Source organism: Limulus polyphemus, unplaced genomic scaffold, assembly GCF_000517525.1.
Source record: "Limulus polyphemus unplaced genomic scaffold, Limulus_polyphemus-2.1.2 Scaffold497, whole genome shotgun sequence".
Taxonomy (NCBI): domain Eukaryota; kingdom Metazoa; phylum Arthropoda; class Merostomata; order Xiphosura; family Limulidae; genus Limulus; species Limulus polyphemus.
The window spans coordinates 178388-199725 of NW_013666107.1; the positions used below are offsets into that span (position 1 = coordinate 178388).

Below are 21338 nucleotides of genomic sequence, written 5' to 3' on the forward strand. Positions count from 1 at the left end.
TTGTATACACTATACAACATATTATTTGTAACTGTTACTAAAAGCTTACCAAATTTAATAAAGATATACTTAGTACATTCACAGTTATAATAAACATTATTATGTAAAGCTTCAAAGATACATATGTCTGTCCAGTGGACTGAACCCAGATACACAGGGTTAATATCAAAATGTTTCAAATCACTCAGACTGTTTTATAAACATAAAAAATTTCTCATCAGAGGAAGGGCCCCCTCTCATACCCTTCCCTGTAGCAGCTTCTCCACAACCATCTTGACCACCTACTCTAGTGTTTACATTAACTTTAGGATTAATTATCACATGGATCTTTAGTGAAATTTGTTGAATAAGTAAACTAAGGAATTTAACTATGAAACTTTATCATCAACTTTGTTTTCGTCAAAACAATAAGTAATAATTGGAGAGGCCGTTAGTAATATATATATACATGTAAGTATATATATATATATCCAATATGTATAGATGTTGTATGACAAAACTATAGGTCTTAAAGAGAAAGGGAATTCTGAAACTTCATATGTATATTATCAATATTAAATTAAGTTTCACAGACAATAAATATTTCTTTGAAGTGTGCAGTTCATTTAGTAATTTTGTTATCTTTAAAAATAAAAACTTGTAAAAAAATGCATCTTTTTCGTAGAGTTGTTAGAATCACAAACCATTCTTTTTTTGGCCTAATTAGTAGTCTGATATATGAAAAGTACATAGTATGTTAAGAAGGTTTTGATAAGTTTTAAAACTCTGCTTCAATTGTAGCTTACCAATCACAGATAAAGACTGCATTGTAGGAGGTGTACCAACTGTTGAAAGACAAGGACCATTATTGCCAGCACTTGAAACCATGATAACTCCATATTTATTTACAACTTCATGGACCATGTCCATCACCCGGCTGAAAGTGAGAAAACAAAAGAAAGAAAATTTAGGTAAAGTCTTAATATATATATATATATATATATACACAACAGGTATTTGAAATCACACGTTATTGTTAGAATCTTGATTTATACAGGCTAATCACTTCCAGGATCATTTAGATCACAGTCCACAACATGGCTTTTCATAAAAAACCATAATATAAAACACAATGTGCTAAGAAAATTGAAATAAATTACTTCAAACTGTTTCATTTGCTGGTTGCTTCCTCAATTAATACATTATGATCAATACATAAAAACTTCAGTTGAGTTGTATCCTTCTGAGACACATTAAATGTCTTTAACATGTTATTTTATGGAGTATAGTTTACATAAGAAATCTCATAAAACTTCATACACTGCTACACATACCATTCTTACTTTTTAACAGTGATCATTATGGAAATCTTTATTTTAGAAGTTTTGATTTATGCCAGTCTCACCCCATCATTTTGTTCCAAAATATAAATAAGTAATTTATACCAAGTTTTATCTATATTGAATAACATTTAGGGACTGCTTAATGTAGTTGAAATTTTACCTTGTAGCTTGCACTATATCTGCATATTCTGAATATTCTAAATACTTCTGCAAGGTTCTAGATTATTCTTGAATTTTCTAGCATATTATTATGGTATATTCTAGCATATTCTGGAATATTCCAGAGTATTCCATATTGTTCAAAATATTCAAGAACATTCCATATATAAATAAGCTTTGCTATAACTTTTTACTTCTGGAATATTTTGTATAACATGACAATAGTTTCTAGAATTTCTGTGACAGTATACAAGAGCTTAAACAGAGTCTTCTGTCTCATTTCAGCTGACACTATCGGCATATCATTGCAAATGAATACTGCTACAAGAAGTAAGACTACACTTTGATGGCTTGGTTCAGAAGAAACTGAACTTACAGGAAGCAAATTATCTTCAAATAGGCAAATGCTGTGTGTGTTTTTTATCAAACATTAAAGAGAACAGTTCGTGAAAGCTCAAAGGTTGTGATTAAGGATACTGAAGCTTATTGGAACAAGGCTCGAACTCCAATTCATTTAGAACATCATGCCATTATCAAACTGGAGAAGCTTTTTTGAAAAATGGTCAAAGCTAAAGAAAAATTCCAAAAGGAAAACTTAAATAAAGGAGCTAAAAAAGCATAGTTTGTCAATAACCTGGATGACTTTTTTGATGTCACTCATAAGGATGCCCTGAGCTTGTTCAAGATTCCAGAAGACAAGGACTTTCTTCTTGCTCAGAGTGAAAAAGGATGTCATGGGTGCATGGGCTAGGCAGATAAGGTTCTTTCTTTATAGGAATCAAGGGCATGAGGAAAGAAGTGAGACAAGTATGGACAAGAAATGGCAAGCAGAGCAGAAACAGCAGACCTTAAATGAAACTGTCAGTTGTTTGGAATCATCCCATAGCAGTGATGATGAGGTTAGTGGATACAATGCAAATAAGAATGATAAAGAAAGAAGAGCAATTAGAGAATCATCAACTTCTAAATCTTACACTGCTTTCGTGAAGAACTTGTCAAAAATTTAAAGGAACAATTCCAGCCAACAGTCTCACTTGTAGTTCAATGGGATAACAAGCTATTTAATGATCTCACAGGAAAAAAACAAGTGGATTGTCTGCAAGTGATTCTATCTATAGTAGGAGTAAACAAACTGCTAGATGTTCCAAAGTTGATTTCTAGCACTGGAGAGGCTCAAGCTTCTGCTGTTGCACATTTGCTGGAAGAATGGAGAGTCAGTGATCGTGTACGTGCAGTTTACTTTAACACAGCAGCAAACAACACTGGTTATAGAAATGAAGCATGTGTGCTGTTAGAACAAAGATTAAACAAGAATCTTCGGGATTTGCCATGCTGGCATCTTATCTTAGAACCTGTCTTGGCATATGTTTTTAAAGACTGTATGGAGCTTTCCTCTGGTTCAGATATTGCAATTTTCAATCAATTCCAGCAATCTTGGGAATACATTAACCAGTCAAGTTATGAAACTGTAGCTAACCATGATGAAGTAGCAGAAGCCATAGAGGATATTAAAAATAGTATCATTTAGTTTGCTACAAGACAACTTCAGGTTAGCCAACCTAGAGATGATTATCAAGATTTTCTTGAACTAGCCATAACCTTTTTTGATAGCATCCCTCCCTGTGGAGTGCGATTTACAGCACCTGGAGCACTGCATCATGAACGATGGATGGCCAAAGCATTATATGCCCTCAAGATCTGAATATTAATGGGACAATTTAAGCTCACTGCTCATGAGGAAAAAAAAGACTTTGTGAAAACTGCATCTTTGTTGTATGAGTCTATTTTATGGCATGGTTCCAGATGCCCTTTCTACTTGCCACAATGATCTTAATTTCCTACAATGTCTTGATAAGAAAGTGAAATCTGCCTGTCAAAAATATGTTGAATATCTATGGTATCTCAAAGAGAAACCCAGTGGTTTGGCATTCTTTGATTCAGCTGTATCAACAGAGACAAATGAACAATGGTAAAGGCACTAAATGAGAATGGAAGCATGGATGAACCTCCAAAGTGTATCCAGCTGAATATTAGAAAGTCTGTGGACATGTCAATTGAAGATTTTGTAACAAAGAACACAACAGAATTCTTCAGGTGCCTCAAAATTCCATCTAGATTTCTGGATTATTAATGGGGACTCAGAGAGGACTACAAGAAAGCACTTCAGACAGTTAAACAATTAACTGTCATAAATGACAATGTTCAATGGGGTGTGGTCCTTATTGAGGAGTATAATGCCATCATAATAAAGAAAGAAGAATGAACAATTCCTCTTTCAAGTTGTGGATAATCATAGAAGATGCTTTCCTAACCACAAAAAGGAAACAATAACATTGCAAAAGTGACTAACCACACCAAAATCATATAATTATGTAATTATACTATTGTACATACAATGAAATAATATACTTTTAAATAAATCAATTATAATACATAATAAATATGTTTTTATATCATGCAAAACATATGGTACAAGGTCACTGCAGTCTAGAACTTCAATTTCATGAAGCAACCTCTAAATATAGTCCAAAATGAATAAATTTGACATTCAATATTTTTTTTTACATTGGAACAAAATTAGGGGCAAAAGCCTTACAATTTTTAATCTGAAATTTTACCTGTAAATAAGGCCACTCTAGTGACAATTCAGTCAACTTTCATAGATTAGGTATTGTACTGCTACATGTACTATTCCTAATTTTTACAAGTGACCATACTTTCAATGTTTTATATCTGAAGTATTGTACTGCCAAACATACCAATCTTACTTTTTAACAGAGACCATACTGTCAATCTTTCATACCTGAAGTACTTTACTGCTACATATACCATTCTTACTTTTTAACAGTGACCATACTGTCAATCTTTCATACCTGAAGTACTTTACTGCTGCATATACCAATCTTACTTTTTAACAGTGACAATACTGTCAATCTTTCATACTTGAAGTACTTTACTGCTACATATACCAATCTTACTTTTTAACAGTGACCATACTGTTAATCTTTTATACCTGAAGTACTTTACTGCTACATATACCAATCTTACTTTTTTAACAGTGACAATACTGTCAATCTTTCATACCTGAAGTACTGCTACATACACTATTCCTACTTAAAGTGACCATACTGTCAATCTTACACAATTAAAGTATTGTTACATAATATATCTTCAATCTTTTTCTAACGAGATTGCAAAAAGGGATGGGTAATTTAGGCTAGTTTAAAATTTCTTAAATATACATTTATTTAATTCTACAAACTTGATACAAAAATCTATATTGTCAACGCAACCTGAGAAATGGCATTATGTCTTAGTTTTATTGTTCTAAGACAGTGCTTCTCAACCAGATTTCCATGGAACCCTCAGTTTCCTTGACCACCTCCTGGAGTTCCACAGGGTTCCATGGAATGCAAAAGTTCCACATATTCTAATGTGTAAATACATACTAGTCACATAATTGCAATCCGACTACATCATATTTCTTTATTAATATAGCGGGTTTCATAATGACACAACATAACAAGTCAATGCACTGTTCTAAATTACGGAGTGACACTACGTACAAGCAGGTACTTGAGTTAAGTAAACTTTTATCATTTGAGAGAGAATGCTTCTTGTTATGTGTCTATATGTGTCCGAGTAATTGGCTCCAGAAATTTTTCATGTTTTGTATGTATGTTTATGGGTATATAGCTGCAAACATACATACTGTATCTGGAATTACTGATATAGTATTGCACTAAGTTTTTGGTAATGAAGGCTGTGAAGGTTTCTGTGACACAAATTTTAATGCCAGAAGTTTTATAGATTCAAAAAGGTTGAGATCCACTGGTCTAAGATATGCAGTTTATTTATGAGCTGACTAGAAATAGTAAATTTTAAATAGTTGTTAAGGAGAGTTTAGCTTAGAATGTGAGATTTCATGTGTTACAATTCATACAGTAGGTAATCAACAATAAAGAACTAGCTCACCCTCCTGACCAATGACCATGTTCTCCATAACTCATATTAATGACATCACACTTCAACTGGATCACCTTGGCCATCTGAAAAAAAAATTATCTTATATGACAAACATACCCACTAACTTGTGGAAAAAAATTAAAAACAAAATATCAGTCAACCTAACAAGACACTCAGTTGGATGAAATTAAACATTCATTTACTATATTCAATAATAGGAGCTGTTTTAAGTAAAAACAGACTTCAAAAATTGCTTGGTACCCACCATAATGGACAGTACTGTATACAAGAAATACAGGGATCAAACATAATTAGTTGTTAACTTTTGTTACAGAAGCAGTAAATCAATATTATGTTATTCTCTACTATTCCCATTAATTAGTGATTCAATTAGTGTTAGTTATAGGCAGACTGACTATATTCCAATATACTTACAGATCTCACTGAAACATCTCATCCACTCATGTTTAATGTCAGTTTTAAACATCATTCTCTGTATACTTATAACACTTTAGCACAGATCTGTTTGCAATGGCACCTAGTAGATTTTTCCTAATGTCTTTCATACAGTGTAACATTCTAGTTTCTTTTTTATATGATTATCATACCTTCCTTCTTTACACATGTAGTTTTACTGAAGATCAATATATATTTATTTATCTGTGGCTGTTGAATGAAAAAGTTTCTTGCTTATTTCCTCTAAATTATCTGTAACCTATCTGAAGGCTATTGATGATATTAATTCTTTTATGCAGTCATAACAACACTAAACATGTGTACTACCATACAATCTTTAGTAATGAAAGTTAGTAATTTGTGTATACAGTAACAGTCTGACTAGTGAGCACTCTAAAAGGATTTAAGTCATGCCCAACTAGTAGCTTCTAAATAGCCTGAAGCTCTGAGCAAAAATGCTGTCTTCCCTGAAAAAACAGAAATAATTATCTTAAGTTTGGTAAGAAAAGAAATGCATCTTTTATTGTTTGCAGCACTGAGTTAACTTTAAAATAGCTTTTAGAGCAACTTTCATAAATCTTCCCTAAATTAAGTGAAATTGTTACATAAAATATGTGTAGATATTGCTCAATGTAATAATGTTTTTATTTTTAATTCAATACATCTAATCTCAAGAAATAGGCAGAAAAATCAAATTCCCTTTATTTCTCACATCACAGGTGCTAATGTTGACATTTTCTTACACTGAAAATGTATTTCCAATAGGTACTACCTTCCCTCACACGAAACTATCTCATCTTCTTTCTGCCCCTTTAGCATTGCTACAAAATTTTAATGCTCATCACACCAATCCATACACCACAAATTTTGCACCACTTTTGAACATGTAAATAGCATGTGACCACCCTCAACCAACAGTACTGCACCACCTATAGTGGCATAACTAGCTCCCTCTGATTTTCCTGCTCAATTCTCACTTTCAAATATTGCAGGAATTAAAATGTATAACACTAGCAGTGGTGAGGAAGGGTGGAAAGTGGAGGTAAGGACCTATCAGAAATACAAGTTTCAGGGTGAGAAAATATTAATTTCTGATATGGTCTTAACTACGCTTAAACAAAGCTAGAATCCCACATTGAAAAGGTGGAGGGAGCAGTGTAGGCACCTAACAATGAAACCAAGGGGAAAGCAACCACCTAAAGACAACTGGTGTGCTCAGAGATGAAACCAAACCACACATGCAGGGCAGGTATGCACTTTGCCCTGTAAGAAGTAAATGATCTGACACAGGCAGAAAAAAAAAAAGATGTGCATAAGTTCAAATTGGTCTGAGAGGTGCAATCCATAGTAAAAAACAGCATGATTTTGAATCATCCTCCATCACACAAACCAAACTGAAAAACAGCCAGCACCCATAGGTGAATAGCCATTCTATGAAACAAAAACTCAAAGTGAGCTCAACACCTACATGAGTCAAGGGACAGTTTGCTGAAATATAACAATGAAAAAAAAACATCTAGCCATGGCTAGGTATCTACCCAACTTCAAGTGGACAGATGAGGTTCCACAACCCATCATCGGTACTAGGAGGTTGAGAATCCTCTAGATAAAAACAAAATTAGAGTAACATAAACATTGTGGCTAGGGCATGTGAACTGTGTGATATATATATACACTAACCCCAGCCAAAAGTAAACAGAGTGTCATACATCAAACAACCAGAACTATGAAGAGAAAGTTAACATTTGCCCAAAACCAGACAAATTCCCCCCAAAAAAACCAAAACCACAATAGAAGCAAAGAAGTAAAACAAACCAACTCCAACATTACACCGTCATGTCGTTGCCTCAACTCAACCATAAGAATAGGAAAGTACTTGTAACCAGTATTAAGAGCAGAAATTGTAACCCACCCAACTGTAAATGCTGGGAAGACATATCCTGCACCTGGAATTATGAGGAAGATGTGGAAAATTTGCTAAACTGTAGGAACATTGTACATGCATCCTGTTGCTGGTATTACAAGGCAGACAAAGTCACCCAAACTCAACTGTAGAAGCAGGGAAGAAAACCTCCTGCAACTGGAATTAATACACATATTTACACACATTTACAGTATTAGGGTGTTTTTAATACATAATCTAATATCTTGTCTCATTCACTTTTGTCTTGTTGTGTATTTTGTTTTCATAACATGACAAAAAATTTAAAACTATTAATCCTGATTTGAATTTATTATCCCCAGAATTGTATATCACTTGGAAAGAGGAAATATTTAAACCCCTCACTTGCATTGACAAAACTTGTCGATATATGAAACAAAGCTACGAAACTGTGGTCTTTGTTCATGTTCGTTGCTTATTTATAGCTTAAATAGTTTGAAAACTATAAAAACTTCAACTGACTGCATTTTATATTTTACAATTTCCAAGCTTTAAGAGCTAAAAAATCATAAATATATCATTTGAAAGCTGGAATTATTTTCTTCCTTGTAATCTATTTGCCATAAAGCTTCCTCTCTTCCACATATAGGTTGTAAATTCATAAAATGTTAGTCATTACATAAAGCCTTCCTTGATTGCATGTTTTAATATCATTTAACAATACCACAGTATTATAATTTTTATTAATTATAATTATTTTATTAATTCATTAATTATAATTGCATGCTATGGAAAAGTAATGAATTACTTTTATTGGTTCCTCTGCTTATTTGTTTATTTTGTTCAAAACAATATCATTTGTAATTTAAAACTATTTAAACTTAAAGCAGTTTTTGCCTTGCACGAACTAAAATATTAGTAAGGAGGTCTTTTGAAACAGTTGTAAATAACATAAAAAAGAGTATATATAAATAACATATAGTAAAATAAATACTATCTGTTTATATTAGTTTTAGCAATACATATAAAATATTACAAACTTTCTTTCAACAATGCAGGCTAGAGCATGACATAATTGGCCTATGATTATATTATTTGTAAAAAGTGTTTGTGATACCTGGCTCTCAGGTAAATAGTGAAAGCCATGTTTTATAACAACTGAGTACAAAGTTATGCCACAAAGCAATAATGGCTTTTCTTCCATTATAAGTTGTAAATTTAGCAAAACAAAACTTAATTTAGGTTCAGAAACATTCAATGGTTATTTTTTGTGAGTGAAGCATCTGTGTTTCAGATACAGAAGTAGATACAGAATCATGCCACTGGGATGGAAAGGTTTAAAACTCTCCATAAATCTTTATCTTAGTTTCAGTTTTAGACAGAGTGACTGGCCAGCAAACTTACAGCTCTGACTAGAGCAGCTCCTGTTTCCATGGTACCCAGTCTATTGTCTCCTATACATATACTAACAAGTTGAGCACCAGGTGCTATTCCATTTTTATCAGGTTGGTCAGGGAAGTAGGCAGCAGAAATACTAGCAACATGTGTCCCATGCGAGCCTGGAACACAGAGGTAAAATATTTAATCTATTAGCTACATGATTGCAAAACGTTTTGTTTTTTTTCGTAATTTAACATTTCAGCTACCCTTATAAAAAAAAGTACAGTTACAATTAATACATGTAATAATACAATACACATCAAGCAGTAATAAATAACTTTTACATAAGAACTATATAGTACAAATTTATGGGTCAGAACATCCTCAGGAATGTTGATAAATAAACTTTGAGGCCGATGAAGGTTCATAAATGAGTTCAATAAATAAATTGTCAAGTTAAGTGTATCTAACATATGTAGCAATTCAATAGCTAGGTTCACTTGACAAACAAATGCCACTTTCCATTGTGAGCATTCAATACACACTATGAAGTTCTTACTCTCTCTCTAATCCTTTACTGGTTTCTAATGATTTCTTGATGTAAAAAAAAAGTATACAATTAATAATCACCTTTTCAAAGCTGAAGTTTAAATAAACATGCAACTGTACAAAACCAACCAAGCTTTAATCAGCTTACTAACTGGATTTTACATTATTTAATCAAGTTTTAGAGAAACTCAATATTACACTTACTTGAAGTTGTCACTATTTCCAAAAGATTACCTTCATCATAGATATTTACAGCATAATTGAGCATATCTAAAAATTATAGAATTGAGAGAAAGAAGTGGTTACAACATAAGTTCTTAGAATAAAGAATATTAAATACGCTTATCAAGTGAAAGTTGAGGTCATTTAGCTTTTTAGGTATGTTTAACAATCAGGTTCTTTTTCACAGTTCAGTGGAGTGATAGTGGTTTGTACCTACACAAGTCCACATTCGGCAACAAAATATATTTCACCTGAGAATTACAGTTTCAAAAAATGTCAGCTTTCATCACCCTAGTTGGGCCACTGATAAAGAATGCTATCCAGTTGAGCTTTAGTTTTTAATTTAGTTTTCAAAACTCAATTCACTCTATTGAGATGTGAAGGAAACTTGAATAATAAATTTATCTCGAAAGCTAACAAGTCTAAAATTCTCGTCCTAAAAAAATAAATACTACACCAGGCCATTCTCAAATGCTAAATGACATATAAACCTCCATTGGGTGACAGTCTCTACCATCAGTTCAACTAGGTGGATGAAAGCTGAACAATGCTTTAACTTGCAGTTATCATCCAACCACAGTATGGGTATCAAATTTTTCTGAAATATCTTAAATTTTTTTTTACACATTATATACCCATAGGCATATAAAATGTATAAAAACGTTTTTCGTCCTATATTTTGTAATGTTTCATATATACAGATAGTATTCATAACAATTCTTTATTTCTGTTTATTGGTGAAATACTTCAGTTTCTCTCTGAAGCAAACTGTAATGCAATAACACTTAGTTTTACATGACAGACAGCATTTTATTTCTCTATGATACATAGGCATTATACTGTTTCTGAATGAACACATTCTTTATAAACAAATAAGTTTTCCATTATAAGATTGTGATGTGTGGTATTTCTTTTCTAAGTACAAACAAGGAAAATTAACATGTATAAAAAAACTTGTACCATTCTAACAATAATGACTTTTTGTACAGTAAAACTCCAAATATGTATTAATATTACACTTTCTCAATATTACTGTAGTATGCCCTACCTTTCTGTGTTAAAGTGGCAAACTGTAATGTTTCTCTGTATGTTCCTAACAAAGCACATGATTCTAAATCACCAACTTCTGAAGTATCTATGGCAGCCCTAACACAGAGGAAAAAATATATATAAAGCTATATATATATATATATATGTAAATAAAAATTGTGTATCTTATTTTTAGGAAAAATGTTATCCTAATATTTCTAAAACCAGTCTCCTGCTTCTGAAAGCATTGTAAATTGTTGAGAATTACATATCAAATATTTTGTTAATGAACTATTCAAATAAATCATAAACATTCAGCAGTGTTCTTAGGAATAGAAAAATTCAAAAGTTATGTTACAATCTGAAGAATCTCATACACTCTACAAATAATTAATGATTTATAAAATAAAGACTTAGCTTAAAGCTCTATTTCCACCAAATTTTATAATAAGCATGTTACCTATACTTTTATTTATGTTACTTCCAACTTCTAATAATAAACCCTTTTTTTTCAATTACTGGGATCTGAATAGCTAATCCACAGATGATTTTATTCATCTTGAAGTCCACTGACTTTTTCACTACAAATTTTAGACTATTTTGTTTATTATTCACCAAACAGCTATACTTCTCTATAGAAAATCATCATTAAAAAAAAATTACACCAAAACGTTTAATAAGTGTTTTTTACACTTTTCTTAGGAAAACCATGTAGGTGCTTATCTACATGCAATGTGTAATTAAGTAAAGCATAATGTTTAAAGATTTACCTGACAGTGAAAATTATGATAAGTTTAATTATCATCATTATTAAAGTTGTAAGTATGTTTCACTTCGTAAGAAACATCTTATGTGAAGTTTTAAAAATAGACACACAAACCTCCACATGTCACCATCGTGAAACACTACACAATCATATACAGGTCCATCATTCTTGTATTTTTTCTCTAAAGTTGTAAGCACTTCAACCCTTGCATCTAACTCCTCTCTCTCAAGACGTTCCTCTGCTGTAAGCTGAAGGAAGCAGTTATTACAAGTTAAATGAAAAAAAATTTCATTTTAAAAACGACATGAAAGAGTTTAATTATATCCATGTGTTTACAGAACATTTTCAAACTATGGCATGTATCCAGGCAATATTAACCATATTAACTGTTGTATAAAATTGTAAAAATACTTTCACAAGGAACATTATGTTTTTTGACTAGCACTAAACAACTAGTAATCTGTTTCAAAATAGTACCACATTGAGAAACTTTAGCACACCTGGCATATTATAAAATGTTACCTGTTTTTGAGATAAGCAAATATTTATCATGGGGATATAAAATTTTGTTTAATTTTCTATTTGTTTTGTCAGTTTCAAGTTGGCTAAATAAACATATACTCAGTTTTAACAATCAACATATAAAATTGCAAATAAAAGTATCTTACAATTTAAAAAAAAACAAACAACACTCTACATGAAATTTTATTTAACAATTTTAACGATTTTAGCTTTTTATTGGCAGAAATATAATTGTGAGAAATGCTCTTACAAATCCAACTTGTTAGTGAATGTTTCAAAACAAAAATAATATGTTTATCAATGTATATTTGTAATACATCATTGGATTTTTATTAAAGTTATTAGCATACTTCTACCACGAAAGATAACTTATAAAGTTATGTACAACACTTCACGAAAAGTCTCAACATTTTCACTAAAACCTCACATATACAGATATGAATCAAAAGGCAAATCTTTTCTTGTTATTGTTTTACTAGTTGATGGTAACTCATCTCTAGCATGGATATGTTTTAGTTATAAATGTAAAGTTATACATTATAATTAGTTATTAAAAATTATATGGCGTGGTAAAACTCACATTAGACATTTACAATTAAACCAATATTACATTTTGTAAAAGACTTGTATGAAAAGCATCATAAACACATATAACATTTAAAACTATTACAAGCACATTTTAGGCTTGTTAGGTGGGTGTTATGTTTTCATAACTAATTCATTCAAACAGAAGATTTTACATATTTTGAAGCATGTCCATTAACTACATCCTGATGTTACAAATTTCACACTTAAAGGCTTTAAACCAATAGAAATTGAAATTTTAAAAGATGCATAGAAAAAAAAGGAATAAAAACATTTCATCAACAAGTTACTTTAACAGATTTATAGAAACAAGTTGTTACACAAAATCAATCTCAAACCTGTAAAAATAAATAGCATACTCCTTGCTAAGATACAAAAAATAATTTATTCAAATTACTTGATCAATACCTGAGAAGAATCTGGGTGTTTATTATCAAACTCCTGTAAACATCTTATTGCTTCTGCTTGAATGAGTTTATGATTGGGATCCCATGAATTTTCTTTCCAGTCACTCTGTAAGATTGCCAATGTGCATAAATCAAAGATATTCTCATTCAAATAGTGAGAGAGAAATATTTAAAATTTTGAAATTACACGAATATAAAATCAACTATATTTCTCAAAAACATGTCACCACAACAATGCATTTAAAAACAGATTACTAAAATTTCACTAACATGGTTGGACTAGTAATAATATTTAATGTTTAGTGTTTTGTTATGTCAGTTATAACTAGAATATTATATTCTAATATATTTAGATGCCATAAGTTTTAAGAACAGAGTCATTACAAACTTTAGATTCCCACTCATTTAATTCAAAATAGATACATACTTTGTGTCTTAAAACTGTGTTTAGTAAGATGCTAACAAACTAAAATGTTTATTCAAGAACTGAAAAACAAAGGTATGATTTTCATTAACCTTCACTGTAGAATCATGATTGAAATTCTTACAATTTCTTTTAAATTTTGAATGATATATTCTACTTCTAAAGGTAAAATATATGTATCACATACATAAAAGTGACAATATGGTAAGGCCTAAAAAAAAAGCTTTGTTTCCAATTATATGCTGAAAAAAAAAGGGTAGGTAGGCATTTTTTTGCATCCCCGAAAATTTAGGCGGAGTATTTTCTTAATGCAGATACATATTTTATGATATAAATGCAATTGTAATATATCAGATTGTACCAGATGCTAAGCACTATCAGTAAAAATGTTATTTAGACATTTGGTCACTAAAGAAATAAAATGTAAAAATAGGAAACTCTTTAGGTTAGTTAAGGTAAGATTAAGTAAGAAAAAAAATAAATAATAATAATAAAAAATTTTCATGAGGCACACATGTGAGCAGCTTGGAGTAGCTCGTGGGTAATGTAATTTGATGACGTAATGTGAGCTGCACATTCACCAAGTCAGTTACAACTTATAATGGCATGCATAGTAGTTAGACATGGTTCAAAGGGCAATAAAACAATAAATTTAAATATAAATAGATGTATATTGTTGCAAGTTTAAAGCTACTTAGGATAAAAAGGGTAATTTAGATTTATTGAAATTTTTTGGGGTGATTATGAGGTCGGTCAAACTGAGCAACCTTGTATAGAATTAGGGTGGAGAAAATAACAGATAAAATATAAAGTTTTACACGAAAAAAACGTTTGAAATGTACTTAGGAGGTTTTAAAGATTATGCACATAACAGTTGATGTTTTTGAGATGAAGAAAAGTATTTTTTAATGTTAACATGAAAATCACTTTGCACTTGGAGTGGTAAAAAAAACAAAAAACTTGATATGTTCCTGGACAGAGCTTTTGTAAAAATACTTCACTAAAAATATAATTTTTTTGTATTTAAAGGACTTGTAATGTTTACTGAAAGTCTGCCACATTTTGTGAAAATATATCTACTATATTAAAAGTTAGTAATATCAAAACTATTACAAATACAAAGTGGTCACATGGTCAGTCAATCTGACTAAACCTGCATTAAGAGAGATAATTGGCTCAGAGCATTGACATACCCCACCAACTAACGAATCAGAGACATGGTTTCTTATGATCTTCACCTTGCACAATATGGTAGCAGATTGGTGCAATAATTTAATGAAAATAAAAAAATTAATCGAAGGGCATTTTTCATTAGAATCAGTCAGAAGGTTCATTTTGGGGAGGAGGAAGCATTGAGAAAAACTTTAGGATCGACATTGTTACGTAAGGTCAGTCGGGTAATCAGGAACAAAGCATCTTTTTCTAGGCCTAAACAGACAAAAACAGGTTTAGTTTACACCTTCCCTTACACTTCTTAACAGGTCTAAATAATACTTATGTTAATGGTACCAATAATGAAAACTACAAAAAATGAACAATCACAAAGATATATAATTTCTTTAATATTTACCTGAATTCTTTCCTTTAGAACTTTTGGATACAGTTCATAGCCATTTTTTACTCCAATGTGATATTTTCCACTTGGATTGTGCCATGAATCTGGAATCTAAATAAACAATCCACTGTCACTTTACCTTTTTGTAAAATGAAAAAAATCAGCAGCTATGTTAATATTACACAAAATTAGTAAATGCAGTTTTAATCACATTTTATAATTTTGTTAGGAAATCTTAAAACCTTTTATTTATGATTGAGGAAAGAAGGGTAATTTTTTCAAACATTCCTCCTGACACAAGATAATTAGCTCTACCAAATTATTTTTTCTGTGCTTTAAAGCTTCTGCTATTGGTAATGTTTTTTTTTTTATTATTGTAGGTTATACAGTAACAATCCCCAAAAAGCTTTCTTGTTGTTGCAACACAAGAATATTAATTATATAAAAATCCTGACGAGTTAAAATAATAAACTTTTGTTTTGTCATGAAAGGAATGCTGGCCTGTACAACTTGATAAAAATTTAACGTGGTGGAGATTAAAAGATACATTCATATGTAAGCCAGGCTTGAAAGTTAACACTAGCAAATTTTGGTTAGTGTTTCTATTTTGTTAGTAAAACTAAGAAAGCACAAGTACATACTTCAGAAGGTTCACAGATTCTTACTTTTAAGCATCAATACAACTTTAACACATGCATTTCATTCATTTGTGTTGGAATATTCTGACTAACAAGACTGTTTCACTTGGTGGTGTCATGCTGTTTTGTGATACCCATTTGAGCTGCATGGCATGTCCAGGCTAAGTATCAGAAAATGAGGATAGTGAGATCACAGCTCTTAAAACATTTGATGGTTGCTAAGGCAACCAACATATAAGCCAGCTCACTATACTCACACCATTTGTCCTCTGCAGTGTACTTAAAAATACTATGCACAAGTGGTTTCTCATTGGGAGTGATAACAAAATAGAAATCATGTAAACTGCAAATGTTTTTTTCCTCATTTCTCTCAATTTCATCATGTTTAACACAAATGTTACACTTACTGGCTTATAATGCTTCACCAGTTTTTGGCACTAAAACCATAATACTTAATAATAAATAAATTTTTTATTACAAGATGGTCATCAGCAGTGGGGTACTGAATACTTTGATGATCCAGGATTCGTGGCCTAGGTGTTAACATCTTCCTTCACAGAAAATGTTCTTCAGATAAATACTCACCTCACTGAACATCCACAAGCTATTACCCCATGCCAGTACCATGAAGACTTTTGTGCAAACCACAAGCCTTGAACAAAGCTCCCACCCCCTAGACAGAATAATGTGTATTGCACTAGTCTATGATGTACTCAATATTAAACTATAGCCCTCCACCGATAGAAAGGCAACATATCCTCCATGTGCAGTATTCCTTGTGATCACAAACATTTGAACAAAGGCTCATTCTTGAAAAAGTAGAAGAAATATGCCACAAGTGAGGAAGAAGTGTGGGAGGTTGTGCACAGAGTTGAATATCTATCTGGAATATATTTTTAGGAAAGGAAAGTTATAATTTTCCTAAATGAAAATGTATTTCCAATAGGTACTTCCCTCTTCTCACAAGATTAGCTTTTTTCATTTTGTGCTGCCCTCTATATGCGAACTTATTCTAGAAAGCATGCCACAAGCTTTCATCCTCTCTCTGTTGGAATCCAAATTCCCACACATCTCACATGCAAATCATCATGCGTCACCTCTCCACCAATAGGTTTGTTTGTTTGTAATTAAGCACAAAGCTACACAATGGGCTATCTGTGCTCTGACCACCACGGTATCGAAACCCGGATTATGAGCGGAGGGAAGAACCTATCCGGAGGGAAGTACCTATCGGAAATACATTTTCATTTTGGGAAATTATAACTTTCAATAAGGTACTCTCCCTACAATAATAAGATTAGCTTGAATCCCACATTGAAATGGAGGAGGGACCGGTGCACAGGAAGCACAGGCGTATCCCTCAGAAGCATCCAGCAGACACCCCCAAAATGAAAGGAACAGATCAGATGATCTGAGAAGGGGTACTGCACCACATCTGAGCCAGGTATCTCTTTGACAGGAACATCGACATGATCAGGAGGACCAGACATAGTGAAACATTAAAGGGAGCACATCTGCACGGGAGAGGATAGTTTAGAAATGTGATCTTAAAAAGAAATCAGAATCACTCAATCCCACGATGGAAAGTGGGCAAATGAGGAAGTGTCCCATGGTGTAGAGTGGATATGGCGAGATAGACCTTACTCGGTAAATCAACTACAGCCAAAACCTCACTCGCTGTGTACTGATATCCAGAAGTCCCAGAGTCAAGAAAAAACCTAACATTGAACTCCAGGAACTCACAGGGTAGCCTAATGCCAGGGACCTGGGAATGTGTCATCCGGAATCCGAGGGAAGTCCATTGCATGCACTCAACCCCTACGACCATGAAACCAGCCCAAAATGACCCCAGATTTGTAACAACCTCATCACCCAATGAGGGGAAAACCCAGAACAGAAGTGGAAACAGGCCATGTAGACCTTCTGCAACCCACAACAAAGAAAATGAGAGGGGAAGGTGGACAACCCAAAACCTGTGTGAGGACTTATATGATTGGTTCACTCAATTTCCAAAACCTCACTTGTTGGGTACCGAGCTCCACACAAAGGTAGGAGGAGGGTACCCAATTGGAGGAGTGAAATGCATTCGTGCATCTCAACTCTGGGAAATAGTCACTCATCCGGAGGATCTTGTAACTCCCTCTATACCGGCAGAACACCACCACCCTACACTGAACTGAATGGTTATAGCCATCTTTGTGGAATCCATCCAGCAGGTTGCCTGCATGGTCAACCATAACAGCTGCTTGGAACTGGTATGTGGTAAGTACTCTTGTATTCCACTAAAAGAAAGGGGAGAAAAGTGTGGTGGAGAGTCCAGAGAGACTGCAACACCTGAGACATTGCAATGAGTGATTACAAAACCCTATTTTGAAAAGCAGACCACACCGATTTACTTAATCTAGGCATGGCAGGAATGGGCAGCAATCCCCTTCTGCTTTACCCATGCTGTCCATGGTTTTTATGGTCCAGGACAGGCATATTATGATGCAATTATCATTCTAGTGATCTTGTGAAACACCCCATCTCAAGAGTGAGCATACATAATCATGGAAAATGTATAAGAATCAACATGGGTTGCTGTGTGGATTTGATATCAAGATGTCTACAAATGGTTATAGCCATCTAAGTGGAGCCCATTCAGAGTACAGACAGAATACCCGATTAGGCACCACTCGCCACAGAGCGGGATCCAAAGTGAAGTTGAAGCAGGAGCCCCTGAAACAAAAAGAAGCATTAGTGAGGGCTTATCTCATGTCACAGCCATGTTGAAGTCTGTAGATTTGCCACAGGAAGGAGATGATACCGCTAGAAAACAGAAACACCAATGTAGTATAGGTAGTGAGAGATGAATGTGTGTGGAGTCATCCACATGGCCGATCGTAGAAAATTTTCCAATGGCCGACAAGGACAAGAGGCAAACAAGGTGAGGGATTTGATGTGAGGAAACATGAAAGAGATCACACTGGGAAGGAGACAAGGAAGAATAGGCCAACTGGATCAAACATCAAACCCAATTGGTCAGGGTAACGGGAAGAGATCACAGGTAGAAGAAGGTTGCCAGGGAATAAAAAAGTGAGAACAAGGACCCTGGAAAGAAGCCATGTAGCAATAGAACAACAGAGGGCACAGACAGGACAGAGGAGTTTATTCAGATCAGGACAAGGGTAGAATTGAGATACAGAAGACAGGCAGATGGGGGGAGGACTTACCTTATTGAGCCATAGAGGTCTTGGGAAGGAAAGCATGATCCAGATAAAGGATAAGGTAGGAGAAGTGGTACAAGGTCCTGGTAATGTCGAGAGCAAAAATATCTGACCTACAATGCCCACAGGCCAGGAGGAGGAGGAAATAAGCCTTCAAAGACAGGTGAAACAGGGAACACATAGACAGAGGGTCGAATGGAGGTAAAGTGAGGGCATGAAGAACCATGTCAAGGTCCCAGTCCAGTAGCGACTGACACCTCAGTGGCCAATGAAGCCAGAAGGAATGGATCAACATGGAAAGGATAAGGGAAGCAAAAACCTTGCAAATGTGAAAAGAATGGAATGTATGAGATAATGCTACCCAAAACCCCAAAAATCGAGGAGACCAAAGAACCCTCTCAAAAAGCCACATGAGAAACTTGGTGATACAGGCAACCATTGGGTGAGAAGCCTAGAAACCACAAGTCAATGCCCAGGAGTGATAAATGCTCCATTTGCATTGATAGATAGCCAAAAAAGAAGGGTAAATGGAACAGACTAAATGTGAAGCTACTTGCCAAGGATTTGACAAAAGCTAGACATGAAGATGGAAGACAGGTGGCATGGGATGGAGCACTGGTGACTGGAGTTGAAGGAACAGGTTGGGATGGAAGAGAAGAGGAATAACCACCTGCAGATGGAGGAACCAAGAGTGTGCAGGCTAGTAAGGAGCAATCAGAAGGACTATGTATGGAGTGGCATGGATGAGGGAGACCATCTGATGAAGTAAATGAATGGGAGAGTACACATAAAGGAACAGATGAGACCAATCCTGGCTGAAGGAATTGACAGCCAAGGATTGAGTATGGGGACCAGGGACCAAAATTGAGGTAATTTGTGATTGAGAGCAGTGGAAAAAGCATTGATTTGGGGTGTACCCAGATGGAGACAGAGCCATTGAAAAACAGCAGGATGCAGGGACCACTCCGTGGGATAAACTAGATCAGGTTGGGAAAGACTGTCGGCTATGAAATTGAAATCACCTGGTACATAACATGCCACCAAATGAATGTGATGTTTGTGGGCCCAAAAATGAAGATTCATAGTGTGAAAACCTAGGGATCTGGACCTGGTGCCACCTTGGTGATTGTTGGAATGGATCATAACCAGCCGGCAGCTGGCAAGAGAAAGAAATTGATCCAAAGCCTGATGAACAACCATGAGTTTGAGAAGAGAACTCTCATCCACACACCAACAACCCCAAAACCTCCTGGTGATCCACCCAGGCACTCCAGCACTGAAGGGATGCATCCGTGAACATATATAAATCTGGCCACGGAGGAGTAAGCTGGAATCCCGCCAATGTGTGGGCTCTGTTCAACCACCAATGGTGAACATCTACAAGGGATGATGGAAGGGCTATAGAAGTATCCAAGGGATCCTGGGCGAGGATCCCTTGATCATGAAGGACCCACTGAAGAAACTGCATATGAGGGGGTATGAGAGGGGTCATGGAGGACCACATCCCAAAAAGTGATAGAACCTCGTGAGCTGTAAGTGAGGGAACAGACAGCTTTCTGAATGGCACATTCCATAGAATGGAGCCAGAGGAAAAGAAGGTTGGGCCCAACTGAGATGGGTGTTGAAGAAAACACCCAAATGGATAAGGACAGAGGAATGACTTCTCTGATTTGACCAACCATACCACCTGCACAGCATCAGCCAGGAGCTGGCGAGTGTGACTGGCTGATTCTCATTCAGAATGAGGAAGAAGAAGCCAGTGATCCAAATAAACATGGAAACGCGACCCTATGGAATGAATATGTTGAGCAAAGGAGTGGACCACACAACAAAACACTTATTTTGCTGAGGCTAGGCCGAAAGGTAAGGGGCAAAACGAGTAAATGCCCCCCCCCCCAATGGACAAACTGAAGATATGTATGGGAATGCCCCACCACAGGAATGTGTAGGTAAGCTACACCAAAGATCTGGAGAAAATATCCACTGAAGAGAAAGGTATGTCTCCATGGTAAAGTGACGAGTGTGAACATACTGATTGAAATGAGATGAATCGATGACAGGACACCAGTCCCCAGGCTTCTTGGGAACTACAAACAGTTGGGAGTAAAACTCCTGTGAACCTGGTGAGCTGGCTCAAAAGCCTGTTGTGTGATGAGGTCTTGAACTGCCTCTGATGGATGCTGGCGTGTTGAGAGATCCCCAGGAGAGGGAAGGAAATGGGAACACCAGATAATGGAGGAAGGGAGAGTAAGGGGATAACGAATCCCTTC

General features: G+C 34.5%; 1 protein-coding gene across 1 annotated transcript in view; it reads right to left on the reverse strand.

Moving 5' to 3' along the window:
* The window catches only part of LOC106458658 (tripeptidyl-peptidase 2-like), a 99852-nt gene that overhangs the window by 68225 nt on the left and 10289 nt on the right, over window positions 1-21338 (reverse strand). The window contains exons 3-10 of the mRNA XM_013918188.2: window positions 15240-15335; window positions 13247-13351; window positions 11846-11979; window positions 10985-11082; window positions 9919-9984; window positions 9190-9344; window positions 5457-5530; window positions 786-916 (exon numbers count right to left, since the gene is read on the reverse strand). Of these exons, the coding sequence (XP_013773642.1) occupies window positions 786-916; window positions 5457-5530; window positions 9190-9344; window positions 9919-9984; window positions 10985-11082; window positions 11846-11979; window positions 13247-13351; window positions 15240-15335 (859 nt within the window). The remainder of the gene's footprint in view (window positions 1-785; window positions 917-5456; window positions 5531-9189; window positions 9345-9918; window positions 9985-10984; window positions 11083-11845; window positions 11980-13246; window positions 13352-15239; window positions 15336-21338) is intronic.